This window comes from Somniosus microcephalus, chromosome 27 (genome assembly GCF_052327205.1).
Source record: "Somniosus microcephalus isolate GS21.2 chromosome 27, FLI_Smic_1.0, whole genome shotgun sequence".
Classification (NCBI taxonomy): domain Eukaryota; kingdom Metazoa; phylum Chordata; class Chondrichthyes; order Squaliformes; family Somniosidae; genus Somniosus; species Somniosus microcephalus.
In genome coordinates this window covers 26968098-26991087 of record NC_141013.1, presented here as the reverse complement: position 1 = coordinate 26991087, position 22990 = coordinate 26968098, and the positions used below count along the sequence as shown (strand labels likewise).

At 43.9% G+C, this 22990-nt stretch overlaps 1 protein-coding gene across 10 annotated transcripts in view; it reads left to right on the top strand.

Moving 5' to 3' along the window:
- unc13c (unc-13 homolog C (C. elegans)) overlaps window positions 1-22990 on the top strand; it is a 794870-nt gene that overhangs the window by 496044 nt on the left and 275836 nt on the right. For all 10 annotated transcript variants that reach the window (XM_085968792.1, XM_085968791.1, XM_085968790.1 and 7 more), the window contains 2 exons: window positions 10815-10965; window positions 20052-20120. In XM_085968792.1, the coding sequence (XP_085824918.1) occupies window positions 10815-10965; window positions 20052-20120 (220 nt within the window). The remainder of the gene's footprint in view (window positions 1-10814; window positions 10966-20051; window positions 20121-22990) is intronic.

The window sequence follows — 22990 nt, the reverse complement described above, 5'->3', positions numbered from 1 at the left end:
CATCCTAGACCAATCATCACAACTAACAACACACAAGGGTAGGCACTTGGGTGTTTTATGCAATGTTCATATGAAGTTTCTGTTGATGTGTTGTCAAACATTGAAATCTATATTTTCAACACTTTACCTTTTAAGACAGATCTGTGCTCACCTTTGAAAGTGTCTTAGTGAGTTCCAGTGAATGCTGAGACATAACTTCCCCCCCCCACCACCCCCCCCACCCTAATTGTGATGAGTGTGAAATGAATGGCTTGGTAGGGATGCTTTATGGTGCTGGCACATCATGTGGCAGCCAGGGTGTACAGCGTCAAGTAAATCTGGCCATGGTGAAGGCCATCGCTGGCCTCCCGGGCAGCAATGTTGTCAGGTGCTGATGCCCTGTGTCCTGTGCAGCATCAGGTGATTGCGGAGAAGATTGGTGGTGATGTTGGTGTGCCTGGTAGTAGGCCAGATCACCAACAACGATGAGTCAGCCTACAGGGAGGAGGTCCAGCATCTCGTGAAGTGGTGCGCCGATAACAACCTGGCCCTTAACACCAAGAAAACAAAAGAAATCATTGTGCACTTCAGGAAGTCCAAAGGCGGAAGTCACACCCCCATCCACATCAGTGGGGCTGTGGTGGAAAGGGTGGACAGCTTTAAGTTCTCGGAGTCCACATCACGGAAGACCTCTCCTGGTCCCTCAACACCTCCTCTCTGGTGAAGAAGGCCCAGCAGCGCCTATATTTCTTAAGGAGGCTGAAGAGATGTAATCTGTCACCCCTGATCCTCTCTAACTTTTACCGCTGCACTATAGAGAGCATCCTGACAAACTGTATCACAGTATGGTATGGCAGCTGTAGCTACTATGACCGGAAAGCCCTGCAGCGGGTAGTCAAAACTGCCCAACGCATTACCGGCACCCGGCTACCGACCATAGAGCACATATACCAGAAACGCTGTCTACGGAGATCACGGTCCATCATCAAAGACCCTACCCACCCCAGCCACAGTCTGTTCACCCTCCTACCATCTGGGAGACGCTACAGATGCATTCGCACCCATACGACCAGATTTAGGAACAGCTTCTTTCCCAGGGCTGTCATCCTACTGAACTCCACAAATAAACTCTAAAGCCTGCACATCTGCCAATGCACTTTATTATGGTCATATTTATGTTAATATACTACAAGCCAAATGTATGTTGAATGTTTAAATATCTTAATCCAAATGTACACTCTCGGGAGCCGCAAGCCTACATTTCGTTGTACTGCACTTGTGCACTAACAATGACAATAAAAATTGATTTGATTTGATTTTGATTTGGCGATGTTGGTGTTGGGGCTGATTGTGGGGGATTCAGAGGACCAAGGTGATATTTTTTTCAAGAGCACTGATTTTGCTGGAATAGACCACAGCTAAAGTTGAGATGACAGAAGCGATCTGTCAATGGTGAGACAGCTTGCTCCAAGGAGGTGACAGTGGATAGAGAGTTTACTCCGAACACTTCCAAACTGGTAGCTTTCATACCACTTTTGCAGCTGTCACCTGTTCACTTAGAGAACCCGACCTACTTACCTGACCTGATCTCCGAACGACATGAACCTCGTTAAAAATGTGGCAAAATATAAAAAGGCTGGCAAAATAGCAGTAAACAAGCATTTAATTATCTTAAATGCCTCCCCTGCCCCTTGGTGTTGGGTCTGTTCTGAATTCGCTGACCCGACGCTTTGGAAACTTACATAGAGGCGCGTTCGGAGCGGGCTCCCAATCCGCTGTGAATCATTTCGATTTTGACAGCGGACCCACCTCCAAATCTGCACTCTGAACACCGGCAAAATTCAGCCCACTGTGTGAGCACGTGAACTGGGATTATCTTGTCTATTAAAAATAACAAGTTACGTTTGCTTATATTTAAACATATGGATCACTCTTGAAATCTGCATAGATGAAATTCAAAAACCACACTGTACCATACACCAATCATAGCTTGTGAACCATGTTTAACATACAGCAACAATTAAGTCGTAAAATTGAACTGGATCTAAACCTAGATTTTCTTGAGGCGGAGCCTAGTGTAACACCAACTATTTCAGACTTGGAGGTTCACAGATTTGATTCACAGTCTGTCCTGAATCAACTGCTCTCGGCCAGGACAGCAGTATGGGTTTGCATTTGGCCTCAGAACCCCTGGGTTAGACAAGTAAAAAATTATCCAAGATTCCTGCTTGAGGAGTCATTCTTATCCAGTGACTCCTCCTGGATAATAGGCACCACGTGAAGCTTGGATCAGCCTAGGCTTTGATGCCTTCATGGTTAAAATTGCCTGCCGGCATTCACTGACTGGGCTCGTGCCTGAATGCCCACCTGTGCGTCGGCTACAGTAGGGCTGTGAATAACTAGAACTGTATCCCAATCAGTGCTTTCGAGAGAGATGGGGAGAGGATTTGGCAGGGAGTGACAGTAGTTGTTTGGGTTTCTCCTCAGCTGGATGAGTTCACCTGCAGTGAGGATTGTGCAGTGTTTGATCTCAGACAGTGTTTCTTCAACTGGCCTGTGGACATAATTAAAGTGACAGGTTATTCCATTGCTGACACCTAGGAGATTCTGCTAATCTTACTGAAATGTTTCTCCCTATACCAGTGAGGCAATGGTGGGCAATTCTGCTTCACTGCCCTCCCTCCCTCCGCCCCACCCCACCCCACCCCCGTCCCCATTCCCAGCCACGTGGGACTTTTCCATTTTGTAAGTTAACCATAAAGTGCTCTTTGTGTTAATTGAGATTTGCTGCTGTGAAATATTCTGGCATGAAACTAAATTATTTTGGTGAAAAGAACAATGGGAATTAAAATTATGCCTGTGTCTCATTCAGTCATTTTATACGTATTCTCTAAGGTTTACAATATATGTTAATTGATTCACTCCGAATACCTGGAGGATGCAATTACTACATTGCATACCAGAGTGAAAATTTGGAAATAGAGGAGAATTTGTACTAATATTAGCAGTCAGGGAAGGGGGAAAATATCAAGTCGGTTGAAATCTTGTTCGTTAACCATTTAGGTCTTCAGTAAAATTTGCTAGAACTGTAGATAGATTAACAAGTATCTTGAAAAGTATAAAAGCAAAATACTCTCTTTTTTAAACTTTAACTCTGTGGTTTATAGTTTCTAAGCTCTCTGTGGTGTAGCGGGGACTGTTGGTAAACCAGGGCCCTTAAGTATATCATTTAACTGTAGTGTAATTGGTGGGATTGATTTGATTTAATTTAATTTGAATTAATTAAAGGGTAAGTCATGGCAGGAGAGCTCGGCCCCGTGGTATGCTCCTCCTGCACTATGTGGGAACTCAGGGACACTTCCTGTGTCCCTGACGACCATGTGTGCAGGAAGTGCATCCAGCTGCAGCTACTGGCAGACCGCATTGTGGCACTGGAGCTGCGATTGTATACATACTGGACCATTCGCGATGCTGAGGACGTCGTGGATATCACGTTTGAGCAGTTGGTCACACTGCAGGTAAAGGTTGCACAGGCAGAAAGGGAATGGGTGACCAACAGGCAGAGTAGTAGGCGCAGGCAGGTAGTGCAGGAGTCCCCTGTGGACATCCCCCTCTCAAACAGATATACCACTTTTAATACTGTTGAGGGGGATGGCTTATCAGGGAAAAGCAGCAGCAGCCAACTTCCTGGCACCAGGGGTGGTTCTGCTGCACAGGACGGGAGGAAAAAGAGGGGTAGAGCTATAGTAATAGGGGATTCTATTGTAAGGGGAATAGATAGGCGTTTCTGCGGCCGCAAACGAGACTCCAGGACGGTGTGTTACTTCCCTGGTGCAAGGGTCAAGGATGTCACAGAGCGGCTGCAGAACATTTTGGAAGGGGAGGGTGAACAGCTGGTTGTCGTGGTGCATATAGGTACCAACGATATAGGTAAAAAATGGGATAAGGTCCTAAAAACTGAATATAGGGAGTTAGGAGGTAAATTAAAAAAATAGGACCTCAAAGGTAGTAATCTCAGGATTGCTACCAGTGCCACATGCTAGTCAGAGTAGAAATAGAAGGATATTTCAGATGAATACGTGGCTAGAGGAATGGTGCAAGGGGGAGGGATTCAAATTCCTGGGACATTGGAACCGGTTCTGGGGAGATGGGACCAGTTCAAACCAGACGGTTTGCACCTGGGCAGGGCCAGGACCGATGTCCTAGAGGGAGTGTTTGCTAGTGCTCTGGGGGAGGGTTTAAACTAAAATGGCAGGGTGTTGGTAACCTGAGCAGGGAGACAGAGGAAAGGGAAAAAAGGATAAAAGCAAAAGATAGGAAGGAGTAAAACAAAAGTGGCAGTCAGAGAAATCAACGGTTTAAATCAAACATGGCCACAGTAAATAATAATTCTAATAGGTCTAAGAGCGTTAAAAAAACAAGCCTGAAGGCTTTGTGTCTTAATGCGAGGAGCATTCGTAATAAGGTGGATGAATTAGCTGCGCAAATAGAGGTAAACGAATATGATTTGATTGGGATTACGGAAACATGGCTCCAGGGTGGCCAAGGCTGGGAACTCAACATCCAGGGGTATTCAATATTCAGGAAAGATAGGCAAAAAGGAAAGGGAGGTGGGGTAGCATTGCTGGTTAAAGAGGGGATTAACACAATTGTAAGGAAGGATATTAGCTCTGATAATGTGGAATCTGTATGGGTAGAACTGAGAAATACCAAGGGGCAGAAGACATTAGTGGGAGTGGTATATAGACCTCCAAACAGTAATGCGGAGGTTGGGGATGGCATTAAAAGGGAAATTAGAGAAGTGTGCAATAATGGCACTGCAGTTATCATGGGTGACTTTAATCTACATATAGATTGGGCTAACCAAATTAGTAACAATACTGTGGAGGAGGAATTCCTGGAGTGTTTACAGGATGGTTTCCTGGACCAATATGTCGAGGAACCAGCTAGAGATCAGGCCATCTTAGACTGCGTATTATGAGAAAGGATTCATTAGCAATCTTGTACGAGGCCCCTTGGGTTGGAGCGATCATAATATGATAGAATTCTTCATTGAGATGGAGAGTGAAGTAGTTGACTCAGAGATTAGGGTCCTGAATTTAAATAAAGGAAACTACAATGGTATGAGGCGTGAATTGGGTAGGATTGATTGGGGAATGTCACTCAAAGGGTTGACGGTGGATAGGCAATGGCAAACATTCAAAGACCGCATGGATGAACTACAAAAGGTAAATCGTGCTTGACTAATCTACTGGAATTATTTGAGGATGTAACTGGTAAAATAGATAAGGGAGAACCAGTGGATGTGGTGTATTTGGACTTTCAAAAGGCTTTCAATAAGGTCCCGCATAAGAGATTAGCGTGTAAAGTTAAGGCACATGGGATTGGGGGCAAGATATTGACTTGGATAGAGAACTGGTTGGCAGACAGAAAGCAAAGAGTTGGAATAAACGGGTCTTTTTCCGAGTGGCAGGCAGTGACTAGTGGGGTACCGCAGGGATCGGTCCTTGGACCCCAGCTATTCACAATATATATTAATGATCTAGACGAGGGAACTAGATGTAATATCTCCAAGTTTGCAGACGACACAAAGCTGGTTGAGCGTGTGTGCTGTGAGGAGGATGCCGAGAAAATCCAGGATGATTTGGACAGGTTGGGTGATTGGGCAGAAACATGGCAGATGCAATATAACGTGGATAAATGCGAGGTTATCCACTTTGGTGGCAAAAACAGGAAGGTAGATTATTATCTGAATGGCAGTAGATTGGGAGAAGGGGATGTGCAACGAGACCTGGGTGTCCTTGTGCACCAGTCGCTGAAGGTAAGCATGCAGGTACAGCAGGCAGTTAAGTAGGCAAATGGTATGTTGGCCTTCGTAGTGAGAGGGTTTGAGTACAGGAACAAGGATGTCTTGCTGCAGTTGTACAGGGCCTTGGTGAGACCACATCTTGAGTATTGTGTGCAGTTTTGGTCACCTTACCTGAGGAAGGATGTTCTTGCCATGGAGAGAGTTCAGCGAAGATTCACCAGGCTGATACCTGGGATGGCAGGAATGACGTATGAGGAGAGATTGGGTCGATTGGGCTTATACTCGCTGGAGTTTAGAAGAATGAGAGGGGATCTCATTGAAACTTATAAAATTCTGACAGGACTGGTCAGACTAGATGCAGGAAGGATGTTCCTGAAGGTCGGGAAGTCCAGAACCAGGGGTCACAGTCTAAAGATAAGGGGTAAGCCATTTAGGACAGAAATGAGGAGGAATTTCTTCACCCAGAGAGTGGTGAACCTGTGGAATTCTCTACCACAGAAGGCAGTGGAGGAATATATATATTCATTAAATATATTCAAAAAGGAGTTAGATATATTTCTTAAGGCTAAAGGGATCAAGGGATATGGGGAGAAAGCAGGGACAGGGTACTGAATTTGGATGATCAGCCATGCTCTCATTGAATGGTGGAGCAGGCTCGAGGGGCCGAATGGCCTACTCCTACTCCTATCTTCTATGTTTCTATGTTTCTACTGCAGATGCTGGAAATCTGAAATGAAAACAGAAAATGCTGGAAACACTCAGCAGGTCAGGCAGCATCTGTGGAGAGAGAAACAGAGTTAACGGCTGAATTTTACCAACCTCGGTGGGCCCGTGGCAGCTGCCGTCGGTGGTGGGACCCAGCATCGCTGCTTGCTCCAGCACACTGGCCAAAATGATTTTCCCCCGATTGGGCTTGTTAGGCCCGCCCAGCATTTTATCCAGCCAATTGAAGGAAGCGGGTCTGATGATGTCATTTGATGACACGTCATCAGCCGGTTTCCTTAAAGGGACCATGCGCAAATTAATTTTGACATTTGTGCTGTCAGTGTTCTATAGCATTGAGGTGCTGCAGACATTGACAAGCACTGCACAAAGGTGCAGGGCTGCACCCAGGCTCTCCCATGACTCCCTCCAGCTTATGGCGGGAGTCACAGCATGCAGGGAGGTTTCTTCCCTTCCAATGGGCAGAAGAAACCTCCCCAGGAGATCAGTGCAGCCTGGTTGCACATTGCACAGGAGGACACAAGCAGAGATGTGGTCAGGATGACCAGGCTGCAGTGGTGCAAACCTTTCAATGATCTCAGTAGATCACAAAATGTTACTGCCAAGCCACACTCAACCTCATCCTGCTGTGCCACTCATCACATCCCCATCACTCTGCCTTCCCTACCCTACTCCTGCACATCCTTACTCACACCAACTTACCTTGCACCTCCATCCATTCCTCTCTATCTACATTATCACTTCCCCATCTCACTAGCCATCCCTCACACTCACCCTCATCCTAGTGCAATCATACCAACTAACAACACACAAGGATAGGCACTTGTGTGTTTTAGCCAATGTTCATGTGAAGTTTCTGTTAATGTGGTGTCAAACATTGAAACCTTTATTTTCAACACTTTGCATTCTCCAAAAGATTTTTGTGCACCTTTGGAAGTGGCTTAGTGAGTTGTAGTGAATGGTGATACATAACGGTACCCCCTGCAATGGTGATGAGTGTGAAAGGAATGGCTTGGGCATTGTAGGGCTGCTTTATGGCGTTGGTGTGGGGTGGTGCCAGCCTGGCGCATCATGTGGCAGCCATATGAGTGTACAGCATCAAGTAAAGTAAATCTGGCCATGGCGAGGCCATCCCGGGCAGCAATGTGGTCAGGTGCTGATGCCCTGTGTCCTCTGCAGCATCAGTTGATTGCGGAGAAGGTTGGTGTTGTTGGTGCTGCTGGTGTGCCTGATGCTGCTGGTGTTGGGGCTGATCGTGGTGGGATTCTGACGACTGAAGTGAGACAGTATAAACCGTACCCATTCTGATGTAATAGATGGCAGGTGAAGTTGAGATGACAGAAGCGATCTGTCAATGGTGGGAGAGGTTGTTCCAATGAGGTGACACTGGATAGAAATATTGCTCCAAACACTTGCAACCTGCATAAAGCTCAATCTGTCTTCCAAATGCAGTAAGCAACAGCTTCTGAGCTTGGATAGTAAACAGCTGTGAGATGGGAGCTTTTATAGCACATTTCAAGCTGTCAAGTATTGAGATGACTCCATGGCCATTCAACTGCCGCCCAGCTTACCTGACGTGATCCCCGAGCAGCGCAGACCCCGTGGGTGACCTGGTAAACTCTGAAGGTGAACTGAAAATAGTTCTTAATGCTCTGTTAACAAGGTCATAATGACCTGAATTGCCTCCCCCGCCGCTGCGTGTCGGGTCTACTCAGCATTGACAGACCCGACATCTGGGAAAGGTGCGTGGCGGCGAGTTGACAGCGGGGTCCCCCCCCCCCCCACTGTCAAAAAAAACCATTTTCCCAGCCGACCAGCCGCCGATCGTGCCTGCTGACCCCCCGCAAAATTCCCCCCAAGGTTTCAGGTCGATGACCTTTCAAAAGGTGATTATAATATTATGATGAAGGAAGAGAAAACCAGTAACTCCCCTGGTATGAATGAACTAAGCCACAGGACACTTGGAGGGACACGGGAGGAGACCTGTGAAGCACTTGCTCTCATTTTGAAAGAGTAAATGAATATTGTGTGTGGTCCAAATAATAATGGTGCAAAATCTGGCAATTACAGACTCATTAGCCTGACCTCAATAATAATAATAATAATCAGAAAAATAATACTGTAATCAGAAACAAAATAGAATACCTGCATGAAAATAACCTAATAAATATCATCCAAGCTGACTTTAGAAGTGGTAGATCTTCAGAACAACATCATCCCAAATTCGAGGTGACATCTCAAATTCACACATGAAAGCTCTGTACACATAATGTACCTTGACTTGCAAAGGGACTTTTATCAACTATCACAATATAATATTCTTTAAAAAATGAGATCAATTGATAGCATAGTTAAGGCATGGGTATAAGTATTAAGAACTGGCTAATGGGAGGCAAGCAGAGGGTAGTTGTAAAGAGAGCCAAGCCACAGTAGCAAGGTGTTGAGTGTGGTACTCCATGGGTACATGCTGGTAGCCGTCCTGCTCTTGGTGTATGATCGTGAATTGCAGTGTCAATACAAGGTACATAGTTAATTTTGCAGGTGACAACAGTAGGGAGGAGGGGAATGACTGCGGACTCCGAGGATACAATCGAGATCTAACAAGGACAGCTCAACAAAGTTTTGGATCTGGTAAACACATCAATCATGGCAAAAGCAAGATAGTGTATATTTGAAGTAAAAATAGAAGTCAGATGGGCAAAAACAATAGGGTTAGTATTCTGAAAAGATGAGATCAAATAGGTTGAACTGTTTTCTTCATCCAAACCTATCTGTGATAAAGTAGCTGCAGAACTGCAAGCAGCTGTTTTAAGAGTTTTTTCCTATAATGTTTTACATGTTATTCAATAAGCAAGGCTTGCTTTATTAGAGTTTTGTTTGCTAACAGTTAGTTGTTAATCATTTTTGAGCTCACACTTTTGTTAGGTTTATACAGCGAATAGTTTCTTTTAATTTAACGGATTATATTTTTTTCCACCAATATTCTCACCTATTTTCCTGAAAGCAGTGCATCAGAAATGACTCCTTGGTCACCAGCAGCCTGTCAGTGCCTCACCTAAGTGGCTATTGTTTGTGTGAGCCTTGAGAGCGAGTGCAGCAAAGTATTCAACCTTCAGAGCCTGATTGTGTTCTTGCCCTACCTCCACAAAACCAGTTGTTCTGCAAAAAAATAATTGAATACCAGTTTGGACTGAGAACCATGGTTGGTTTTAATTTTTTCCTCTTTCCTGCCTCAAAAGCACTGAGGTTTGCTCTAGCTCCCACCATTGCCCTTACTGCCATTTGCTAATATTAGCTAAAAGGTTAGCATGACTCTAAAGCAGATTTCCCAATATACTCACATCGATCTTTTAATTAACAAATGGGGAGAAGATATACCCTCTCTGTAGTGAAATTAACCCAATCTTGGTGGATTTCCCAATTTCACCTTCAAGGAGAAAATCACAGTCAACCAAAAGAAGTTAAAATTGTACCGATAATCACTGTAATGGGACAAAGTACTGATGTTAAATTATACCACAATGCGTAGCAGTTTCTTGGGTGTTGTATCAACTTCTAGGGTTATTTTGAAGTCAGTACAACTGAAACCCAGGGTATTACTACCACTATTATAGGGTGAGATTTTGCTACCATATTTGTCATCAAATTATCCTGCTGCATTTACTACCAGAATAATATAAATGGGGCACCAAAACAAGAGATCTAAAACAATGTAAATGTCGCAGGCTTAAGCCGTTATGATAGGCAGTGGTGGTTTCTGATAAAAGGTTGTCCTGCATCTTGAATAGCTTTTCTTTATACAATATATTAGTTAGAAGTGCAGGAATTTGGATTGTTTGCTTCTTTGCAGTTAAGTGACCCTGTGAGCTAGAATAATGTGGCTTCAAACTTTTGAACTGGTATTGGGGTTTCCCCCTTCCCCCTTTTGTTCTCTCCCACATGGCAGCTGTCTCTCATTCTGCCAGTGCATTTCACACCTAATCTAGAGCCGTCGTTTGTCTCTCCACTAGTCCCATCTCGTCTGGTTTTGAATACCTCTTAATGTCTCTTCACTTCTCTTTTGTTCTCTCATCCCCATTTCCCAGCCCCCAAACTGGCCTTTTAATCTGTTTCATTTCCTGTGCTTTTTCAGTCCTGATGAAGGGTTTTGACCGGAAACGTTAACTCTATTTCACTCTCCGCGGATGTTGCCTGGCCTGCTGAGTTTTTCCAGCATTTTCTGTTTTTACTATAAATTGGTAGTATCCTTATGAAAAGTAGGATCTGTAATAATTGTCCTAACTCTTATTTTTTTCTCTTGTAGGCATTTCTCCTGTCTATCATCCAAATACATGTGCCCAGGGGTTCCTGCAGTAATGAGCACCTTGTTGGCCAACATCAATGCATATTTTGCGCATACCACCGCTTCAACAAATGTTTCAGCCTCCGATCGATTTGCTGCTTCAAACTTTGGAGTAAGTCCAATTTGGGTTCGGCACCTTTGCACTGAAACCCTCTTTTTCAAATTAATAAAGGATCCAGGTAATGTGCGAGCAGCAACATTGGTGTATGAAAATAAACCAAAGAAGGAACTTGCCCAGGGTCAAGGGTAATCCATTTATTTTTCTTTAAACCATAGGACTCAATTGAGGCAATGAACTTTGAAGTTCAGCCTGCTGGAAAATCTTTTGGAAGAGTTTTAAATAAAATAAAAAATTGTACTTGCTTCAGGCTGCACCACAATTAGGTTTTGGTAGTGTGACTGTAATATTTGCCACTGACTCTAGGAGATCATTGCTACGGGAAGTAAACTGTTAGCTGTCAACCAGTACTGTAAGGTTGGATAAGTCATCTGTCCCTTTCTAATTTCTTATAACTTATTGAATTCACTAGCGCTGTCTTTTGTTTAGTTAGTTGTCCCTGCTGCTGCTTGAAGAAAATTTTGCTAACTTTCCACATTACTGTTAATATTCTTTAATATTCAGTGCTGCACTGTCGGAGGTGCCGTCTTTCAGATGAGACGTTAAAACCGAGACCCCGTCTGCTCGCTCAGGTGGACGTAAAAGATCCCATGGCACTATTTCGAAGAAGAGCAGGGGAGTTATCTCCGGTGTCCTGGCCAATATTTATCCCTCAACCAACATAACAAAAAAAACAACAGATTATCTGGTCATTATCACATTGCTGTTTGTGGGACCTTGCTGTGCGCAAATTGGCTGCCGTGTTTCCCACATTACAACAGTGACTCCACTTCAAAAGTACTTCATTGACTGCAAAGCAATTTGAGACGTCCGGTGGTCATGAATGGCACTATAGAAATGCAATTCTTTCTTTCTTTCAAGTTTCAGTGACTTTAATGCTTCGGTTCAATTTTAGAGTGGCACAGTATAAAAGCCTCGAGTTATACTGCTCGGCTCATTTCATTTTTAGTCAGGGCAAAGCAGAGCTATGTGGTGTAAGTATGTATGGGGAAAATTTGGTTGGTTTGCGCCTCCCGTTAGCACCTTAAGAGGGCGCTAATGGGGCGCAAAGCAACTAGCGCCCGTGCGCAGCGATGTTTGCGCCGCTCACAAAATTAACTAGACATTTTGCGGCAGTGCTAAACACTAGCGCCACGATCTCCTGTGCTGGCAGATCGTGACGTCAGTCGAGCGTGCAACGCCCGGTAGTGCACCAGACCAGATATTGAGTGGTGCCCCCTGTCTTACCGCCTGCCACTAGCAATGACAGGTTGAGGGGAGCGTTTTGCAGTCGGGAAGGGACTGGGGGAGCGCTATTTAAAGGCGACCGCTTCCTGCCTTTTTTTGTCGGCGAAATTTTTGCACCACGCATTCTGAGTGAGAGAGAGAGCGACTTCTGGAGATATTCAAAGCTGTGTTGAGGTGTTTTGGGTACTGAGCAGCACTTTGCAGGTTCTTTCTGATTTGATCTTCCTTGCATCGATTTAAAAGAGAATATGGGGGCTGCACTCTGAGCTCTTTCCCTGGGCCCCTCCTTTGTTCTTTTGAACAGATTTGATGTACAGGTCTCTCCAGGCCGAGTTTCAAGGCTGCAATGAGCAGGGTGTGGATGGAGAGCAAGATTGACCCTCCCCTTTAAGAACTGGGCGGCGCCAGTGTGTCTGTGTTCCATTGCTGACTGACATCACATGAGCTTCGCCAGCGCTCTGAGGTAGTGCCTCGCTCCTCGGCCTTTGCGCTTTAAGACTGGTGTGTAGCACCTGATTTAGCGCTCCAATCACCTCCGGGGCGATAAAAGCCAAGTTTGCAGTCGGAGGTGATAATTAGCGCCAGGCGTTAATCTTTGCGCCCGGCCGATAATTGCGCCCCAAATGGGGCGATACTGAATTTCTCCCTCTATATATTTAAAAGAATTGCAGACTCGACTTACCTGCTGGTAAAATTTCTAATGTTTGGAAAGTACTGACAGGAGGATTGGTTATTTTCAAACATTTCAAGTTAGGAGATCGCCTGGGCTTTTTTAAAACTTTAAAGCTTGAAAAGTTGGTTTTGCAATGCTCATGGTGTGGTTTCACACTTGATCCCAATCTGATGCATTTGCACTTTGGAGTTTCCATCATTCTATACACCAGTTTGTAGCAACACAAACGATGCAGCTTCACCATGCTATCGGGCACAAATTTTCAGACTAAAGTTTATATTTTGCCTAAAATTTGCTGTACCAAAATCAACATTTTCTAACTTGATGGCGGTATTATCTTATAAGATACAATAGTGATAAATTAACTGAGGAAAATGCTACTAACCTATGCTGCAAAATTGGTAATAACCATGAACTTTTGAAACAATTAATCAAGATGCATGTCTATAAATTGCTGTTGCCATAAACTTTTACACTGGAGTAAATGCAGAATTGTGGGCAGCGCATTATAGTGTGCACTTACTGCCCAGTATCCACCTGGTCCAGAATTTCTGTGGAGGCACTAAGGCTGTCATGTGCTACTGCAGTTAATCTATGCAGTAGGCTTGCTGTACTCATTGTTTCCTGCAACCTCTCCCTTTGTTGTTTTGATGATGATCTTAAATTTATGCCATCTAGTTACTGACTCACTGACCAGTGGCAGTAGTTTTCCCTATTTACCTATTCAAACCATTCATAATTTTCAACATCTGTCAGATTTTCTCATCTTCTTCTTCTTAGGCAGTCCCTCGGAACCGAGGATGACTTGCTTCCACATTAAAAATGAGTTCTCAGGTGACTGATGAGTCCAGTGCAGGACCTACAGTCTCTGTCACAGGTGGTTGAAGGGGCGGGTGGGTTGGGTGCTTGGGTTGACGTGCGCTGCTTGCGCTGCCTGCGCTTGGCTTCCGCTTGCTCCCGGCGAAGAGACTCGAGGTGTTCGGTGCCTTCTCGGATGCTTCTCCTCCATTTTGTGCGGTCTTGGGCCAGGGATTCCCAGGTGTCGGTGGGGATGTTGCACTTTTTCAAGGAGGCTTTGAGAGTGTCCTTGAAGCATTTCCTCTGCCCACCTGGGGCTCTCTTGCCGTGCCGGAGCTCCGAGTAGAGCACTTGCTTTGGGAGTCTGGTATTGGGCATGCGGACGACGTGACCCGTCCATCGGAGCTGATCGAGCATGGTCAAAGCTTCGATGCTGAGGATGTTGGCCTGAGCGAGAACACTGACGTTGGTGTGCCTATCCTGCCAATGGATTTGCAGGATCTTGCGGAGGCAGCGTTGGTGGTACCTCTCCAGTGCTTTGAGGTGCCTGCTGTACATGGTCCTTCTCTCTGAGGCATACAGGAGGGCGGGTATCACTGCTGCTCTGTAGACCATGAGCTTAGTGCCAGGTTTGAGGTCCTGGTCTTCAAACAGTCTCTTCCTCAGGCGACCGAAGGCTGCACTAGCACACTGAGGGCAGTGTTCGACTTCGTCATCGACGTCTGCCCTTGTTGACAGTAGGCTCCCGAGGTATGGAAAGTGGTCCACGTTGTCCAAGGCCTTGTCATGGATTTTGATCATTGGGGAGCAGTACTGTGTGGCGGGGGCAGGTTGGTAGAGGACCTTCGTCTTACGGATGTTTAGTATAAGGCCCATGCTCTCGCACACTTCAGTGAAGGTGTTGACAATGGTTTGGAGTTCAACCTCGGAGTGAGCGCAGACGCAAGCGTCGTCTGCATACTGTAATTCGACGACAGAGGATAGGACGACCTTGGATCTGGACTGGAGGCGACGGAGGTTGAACAGTTTCCCGTTTGTTCTGTAAATTAGCTCCACTCCAGCGGGGAGCTTACTGAGGGTGAGATGGAGCATTGCAGCAAGGAAGATCAAGAAGAGCAATGATCTTAAATTTATGCCATCTAGTTACTGACTCACTGACCAGTGGCAGTAGTTTTCCCTATTTACCTATTCAAACCATTCATAATTTTCAACATCTGTCAGATTTTCTCATAACCTAACCTGCTCTAAAGAGCCCCAATTGTTGATGTCTTTCCTCATAACTAATTCTCTTCAACATTTATATCAAATGGTTGAATACAATTACAAATTATTTTAATAAATGTAAGCCTGTTTAATCTTTTTTTAACTTGACAAGGCCCCTTTAAGATTTGTTTGGATGCCCACGGTTTGTATTTCCCCTGTGTTGCAGTTTGGCCATGCATGGTAGCATTCAATGGCTTGTTTCTCTCACGGCAATACTTCACACAATAAGCTCCTAATAATGGTTATGATGGTTCAACAAAGAATGATTTACAGGGTTGTGAGGCTACACTTTGTGCTGTGCCTACTTGGAGCAGGCACTTAGCATTCGAAACTGTACTTTAGGCTCACTTTAGCTGCTTTCTAGATGTCAACCATCTTCTTCCTCATATCTCCGGGGTCTGCTGTGTTCTAGAAACTACGTTTACCTCGTCTGTTATTTGTCCCCAGTCCTGTTGAGGATACCCTTCTGTTTCATACACATGCCCTCCTCTCTCTTACTACTTCATCTGGCATTTCCAGCACCTGGTCATCAAAACAGCTCTTGCAAGCCCCTGATTCCTGCATTTTCCATCAATATTGCTGTGTTAATCCCTGACCTTCTCTCACCTCTGCAAATACAGGGATTTAACAGCCTCCCCAATACAGTTATCAGCTGATCAGCCTTGTTATGGCTTCTGCCACTCCATTGGTCAACCAGCTTTGCTGTTCCCCATGATCTAAATCAAAAATCTAATACTGAACATTAAAAGAACTGGTTCCATTAAAATACTAAGAAGCTAGACAAAGACTTTTATGATAGTCTTCATTTTGTGAAAGACCTTGCATGAAGCTCCACATATAATGTTCTTTAAAATATTGGCCCGTAATTTCCGATAGGAGGCTTCCTATGTGCGGAGGCCTCCTATCGGAAAAAAATCTACGCCCTTACCTGAGGGCTCCCGAGGTCCAGACACTTCCGCTCCTGGGCCCCTCCACAGTCGAAATGCGCAGGGCCCAGGTATCCCAGGGGCACAGGCGGTTCGCAAGCGTTCCTGGGATCACGTGAGCCAGGCCAGCCAATAGGAGAAGGGAATCTGATAGACCTGTCTATCTGTCTATATGAATGGAGATCACCCTAAAAAGACACTAAAACATTAAATAAATTTTTAAAAAACCATCACGTTTTTAAAATGAGTTAAAATTACATTAAATTAAATATTTTTAAACAAAAATTTAATTTTTTGAAAAAATTAATTCGTTTTTTATGGGACTAAAAATAAACTTACTTTTTTAAAAGTATTTTTCAATTATAAATGAGTGAAAATATTTTTTTTTTTACTTCTTTCAGCTCTTATGCTGGTAAAAGCAGGCCTTACGCCTGCGCCTGCTTTTACCAGGCATAAGATTTCTAAGTGTTTTCAGCGGGCGGAGGTTCTGCAGAAAGCGGAACTCTCCTCCCGCAGAGGCCCTTCTCCAGGGCAGGCGTCCGATCTGTCGAGAGCATTCTTGACAGACCGGAAATGCCGGTTTTCAACACATGTGCGTCGCATGCCTGAAACCGGCATTTCCGATGTCCCTACGGGTGTGTACACAGCGCATACACACGTAAGGATCGGAAAATACGGGCCATTAATTAAATATATGTTAAAAAGCTGTGCTTCCAATTCATGAAGCTGCCATTCTTGGTGTCCCTGGCATATTGAAGTGGCGTGGAGTTGGAAACACGGTGCCGTGTCTGCAGTGTGTTTGGCATGATATGCAAGTGGATATATCTAGTGAGATAAATAGGCATCTGCTTCATTTTGTCTGACTTGTTATAAATGCAACAGTTGGTGCATTGGGAGTGAGATTTCTGTAATGTCCTTCTGACTTGCTGCTATATCACTAATGGTAAAAGTTTTGGAGAAGACATTTCTGAAGATCTTCTACTTCAAATAAGGACAAGGTATAGAAGCTCTAAGAAAAAAACAAACAACTTGTCTAAAATTTTTGACATGGTAAGGGCATCTACTGAAGTCCTCCAAGTTCATCCAACATAGCCAAATCGCACCCAACTGATTTGTCTTTGACCTTGCTTATCATTCCTCCTTCTGTAAACTGCCCTGCCATAGTGCTCTATATAGCTAAAATCCTTGATTTAAAAATATTTTGTTATATTGGAACTAAAATGTAGTTTTATTTAAATTGTTTGCCGTTTACGAGAATATTTGACACAATATATATTGGGAGATCCCCAAAAATGTACTAATTGGGGTTAAAATGACTATATTTCCCCTGCTCCTCATTTAGTCATGATCCGATTGATGTGTCTAGTCAATCACCTTGGCCGCGAATTTGCCGGCGCTCAGAGGGCGGGTTTGGAGGCGGGTCCGCTGTCAAAATAGCAAAGATTAGCAGTGGGTAGGAAACCCGCTGTCAACCCGCCTCCACGTGAGCCTCCCAGGTGTCGGGTCTGTCAGCGGAGAACTGACCCGACACCAAGCGGCAGGGGAGAGCTAATTAAATGGCTTGTTAAGAGACAATTTAAAACTATTTTGAGGCTTCCTTCCCATTTTACGTTCTCCCCCACGGGTTACCCGCTGCTCGGGGAACACGCCAGCTCAACCTGGCATGAGTTGAGTCTGCTCTGATGTATCTGATAAGCTGACAGCTGCAGAAGTGGTGTCAAGGATGCCATGTTGCAGATGGTCAGTTTCAGAGCGCAGAAAATGTTGGTTCCTGCATTTGTAATACATATAGAGATTTCTTTAGCTTGCAAGTTTTTAGATCCAACTGTACGTCCATTGCCACTTATTTGGAACAACCTCTCTCACCATTGACAGATCGCTTCTGTCATCTCACCTACAGCTGACATCTATTGCAGCAACATCGGTGCCCTTGAAAAAATCAGACCTTGGTCCGCTGAATCCTTCCACGATCAGCCCCAACACCAACATCACCAGGCACACCAACATCACCAACCTCCTCTGCCATCACCTGATGCTGCACTGGACACAGGGCATCAGTCCCTGACAACATTGCTGCCTGGCAGGCCAGCGATGGCATCACCATGATCAGATTTACTTCACTTGACGCTGTTAACCCTGGCTGCCACATGATGCGCCAGGTTGACTCCATCTCACACCAGCACCATGAAGCATCCCTTTAATGCCCAAGCCATTCCATGCACACTCATCACTATAGCGGCGGGGGGGCGGGGGGGACGTTATGTCTGAACATTCACCGGAACTCAGTAAGACACTTCGCAAGGTGCGCTCAGATCTGTCCAATAAGGGGCAGTGTTGGAAAAATAGATTTCACTGTATGACAACACATTACTAGAAACTTCACGTGGACATTGGCTAAACCTCTCAAGTACCTACCCTTGTGTGTTGTTAGTTGATATGCTTGCAGTAGGATGATGGTGAGTGTGAGCGGTGGCTAGTGAGATGGGGAAGTGATAATATAGATAGAGAGAGATGGGTGGAGGTGCAAGGTAAGTTGGTGTGAGTAAGGATGTGCAGGAGTAGGGTATGGAAGGCAGAGTGATGGGGATGTGTTGAGTGGCACAGCAGGGTGAGTTTAAGTGAGGCCTTGGAAGAGAACAGAACCTCCCTGCGTGCTGTGACTCCCTCCATAAGCATATGGAGGGAATCATTTGAGAGCCTGGGTGCAAGCGTCCACCTTTGTGCAGTGCTTGTCAGTGTTTGCAGCACCTCAATGCTGTCAAGCACTGACAGAACAACTGTCAAACTCAATGTGGCCGTGGTCCCTTTAAGGAAACCGGCTGATGATGCATCATCAAATGACATCATCAGACCCGCTTCCTGTTAATTGGCCGGGAAGCCCACAGGGCTTAATAAGGCCAATCAAGGGAAAATCCCTTTGACAGAGCGGCTGCAGCCAGGATCGTGACTGGAACCTGGAAACCAGCTCTCCCGCCACCATCCCGACACCGATGATAAAATCACGGCCATTGTGTTTTTTCAAATTTGTTTTAAGTAGGTGAGGTAGTTTAAAGGTTCCAACATATGTTAATGTAATTTTATTTACCTTCAGTCTTTCCGGTTTCTGAAATTATTTTCTCACTGATGTGATGTCTAAAATGCAGACGTGTTTTGCTGGTGAGAAATGTGGTAATTGAGATATAAATGATTTCTTTCTGCAAATAATCTTGTGTTTTGAACTAATATGACATAATACACAATTAGGTGCAAAACATTTGACTAATTATTTGCTTGAGAAATGAAAGGTTGAAAATTACAGGTCAGAAATTGCACACAGGTTTTCATATTAGCACATTGTTGTACTTCAGATAGGGCACAGAATATTTCATGGTAAAATATTTTTATTAGTTTGGATGCATATTTGTAACTGCTATTCTCCTAAATAAAACTCCTTGGCAGAAAAATGTATTTCTGCAGCCAATTTCATGCCATCACTGTCCATTCATCAACTGAATTGAAATAAAGTAAGAGAAAGCTAAATCATGATGTGTAAGATGAATTGTGTTTTTAATATTGGAGAATTTGTTAGAAAAGAAACCTGCCCCACAGTTTTATATCAAAAGCTCATTAAATCCCTTACACTTTCTAAAGATCCTAGTATGCATTCTAAGTTGAAAATATGACAGTTTCTTGGGAATCAATTAAATGGTGAAAATGAACTATACATGTTCCCAGAGTTTGTGTTGAGAGTCTCAGCAAAATTCATATTATCTGTGGATTACCTGCAACATTACAGACGAATGTTCTTAATAAATTACTCTGACACTCCTATTCATCATGATGGCATGGTGTTAAATTGATTTTTATTGTGTGAAGAAGAAGACTTTCTAAAATTAAGTGCAATTCTGTATTAGTACACTGCCAATTTTATCAATATTCATCTAATCTGTAGTGAAACATTTCACAATGCATTTTTATTCTTTCAAGGTAATAGCAAAAAAAGTTTTGTTTAAAAAAAATGCTGGTACTTGTGTGATAACATCAATTAAATATAACTAAAGAAGTGGCATTGGTGAGAAGGCTCTATATAGGAACTGCAGTTATCCATAATTTTAGCACCATTTCCCTATAAATATTTATGGTTGAACAATCTATGGTTCGATGTTTCAGTAATGTTTTCCAAAGGCATACAAAAACTTTTATTTATTTTACAGAGAGAAAAATTTATAAAACTGCTGGATCAGTTGCACAACTCACTAAGGATTGACCTATCGAAATATAGGGTATGTACAGACAGTATGTGATAGTGTATGTTCTGACACAGGCTATATGTAACTGACTGTAGATTTCTCCTTCACTTCAGCTTTCTTCCCCCACTAGGGGCTCTCTCCTCCCAGTTTGTCTAAATCCAATAGGAAATACATACTCAAACCTTTACATCTAATAACAATCTCAACTTTTGGTTACTGGTTAGGAACAGTTACGGAGCTGGGGAGATTCAGCACCAGCATTACAGGAGATAGATTTTCCGGGACTTAACCAGACCAACCACAAAGGTTGATACCAAGAATATTTATTTAAACATCACTGCTTTCAGCAGAGTTTGTGAGCCAGTTCATTCGGACATTGTGAAAAGTAGTGCTGAGTGACTGAAACATCTATTACTGAGCAATATTGCTCCCTGCTTGTAATAACATTTTTGACTTTTAGCGTACCTTGCTTTCACAGATATAGGTGCAGTATCTTTGTGCTTCTAAGATATTTATTGCTTAGTACTTTTAAAGTAGGAAAAACATGCCGGATAAGGATTTTCCTTTGCTCTATAAAACTACAAGACTCAGTTTCAAAGGGTACACTTGGACACAATCTAATTGGACATATTGGGTGAGAAATTGGGCTCCTTTGTGCCTCCCATTAGCGTCCCCAGGGGTGCTAACGGGGCACATAAGGCTTTGCGACCGGGCATAGTGCTGACATTGACTCCCGCCATATTCGGTGGGAGTTTTGCGGCGGCACTACGGCGTTGTGCCTCGATTCCCTTCGCCCGGAGATCGTGATGTCATCGGCGTGTGTAGCACCCCGGACCCGAAATTGACTTCCGCCCCCTGCAGCAACACTGGTCGAAAACAATGACAGCCGCAGGAGTCGTGCATCGAGCGGCCGGCTGCTTCAGGGGCAGTGATTTAAGATGAGGTGGATGAGGTAAGTAAAAAAAAACCTTACCTTTCTTGTTGCAGTTTTTTTCGCGGATTCCTGCCCCCGATCGATCAGCCCGACACTCTGCTTGAGTGCCGGGCTGATCGTGCAGGATCGCGGCTGCCTTGGTGGTCCAGGTAGGTCATTTTTCTATTGCAGAGCCTGCAGCGATGGCCCTTCCCTTTAAGGGAGGGAAGGAGCCTTTGAACGCGGCAGGGCGCCACGGCCCAGTGTGCAGCGCTGCTGAAATCTCCGCCCCGCCTGCTGGCGATTGCGCTCCGAGAAGGAATTGGAGCTTGATTTAGCGCTCCACTTCCTTCCTGGAGCGTAAACGGCGAATTTTTCAAAAGTTTGAAATCATTAGCGCTTGGCGCTAACTTTTTAAACTTTTAAAAATTAGCGCCCCAAACGGGGCGATATTGAATTTCACCCCCACTTTCTTAATTACTTCTGACAGCTAAGAAACCCTAGATTATTCAATGGTGAGCAAATTAAGAATTAAGAATTATTTTCAAAATCTACATGGTGTCCTCCCCCTGATACAATGAACAAACTGGCCTGAAGTGGATTTCAGGAAAAATATGCTTTTCAAAACAAAACTGATTTAAATCCAGTTTTTCCCCTCTTCTAGAAGAATCATTGACTAATGCACATCATCCTTTATTTAATAGCAATAGATGTTTCCATTCATATTTGAGACGTTAAGTCATCATGGAGAATCCCACTCTGATATTAATTTTGGACTGTAGTCTGATACTTTGTGAAGGAAAGGTTAAGTGTGAAACAATGCTTATTATGACAGAACAAGAATTCTTTTCTCCACGAATGTTCAAATAGATTTAGGCGATTTTCTCCCCTTGCTACTTAACTTTTGGGCATGGGAAGGAGATTTTTTCAAATTTGATCTCTTGTAATTGGTCTAACAATGAAACTTTTTCTATATTCATAACTATTTAAGCAATAGGTTATCTGCATGTTTTGTTAACTTTCTTCTACTATATTTATACAAATGAAACAAATCACAAATGACAACAGTAAAAATTTGCAAATGTTTGAGTTGGTACCAGTTACTAAAGCCACTGTGTGGCATTGTATCAGAAAGACTAGTGAGATTCTTAGTTCCATCCCTGTACTTCATCTCATAAGGTGTATCAGCTGGAAAGTCGAGCATTTTACTTAGTATTCCCTAACATGACATTCTAATGGAGATGTGCCTGACGTGTCTTTTAGGCACCGTTGATTGATGTGAAATTATTGGTGAACTGCACATAGATGACATGTGTAGCTACTTCATTCAGGAGATAGGAAAGTCAATATCAAGGCTTTCTGCCTGCTAAAAGCAGTACAGTTGTCTTTTAAGTAAACGAATTGGTAACGGTCTTTCACAAATAGTGACGAATGTCTAAATCATTCAAGTAGTGACTGACTGTAAAGAAACTAAAGTCAAGGCAAAGAGGGCAAACTAGATATCGTCAAACTCAAATTACAGAGAGGATTGATGAAGGTAGTGCAGTTGATCTGTATATGGGCTCTCAAAAGACATTTGATAAAATGCCACATAATAGACTTGTTAGAAAAATTGAAGTCCATGGATTAAAGGGGCAGTGGCAGCATTGATGCAAAAATGGCTAAGAAACAGAAAGCTGAAGAGTAATGGTGAATGATTGTTTTTCAGACTGGAGGGAAGTATATAGTGGTGTCCCCTAGGGATCGCTATTGGGACCACTGCTCTTTTTGATATATATTAATGATCTGGACTTGGGTATGGGGGGCACACGTTCAAAGTTTGCAGCGGACACAAAACTTGGAAATGTTGCAAACAGTGGGCAAGATAGTAGCAGACTTCAGGAAGACATAGACAGACCGATGAAATGGGCAGACACATGGCAGATGAAATTTAATGCAGAGAAGTTGAAGTGATGCATTTTGGTAGGAAGAATGAGGAGAGGCAATATAA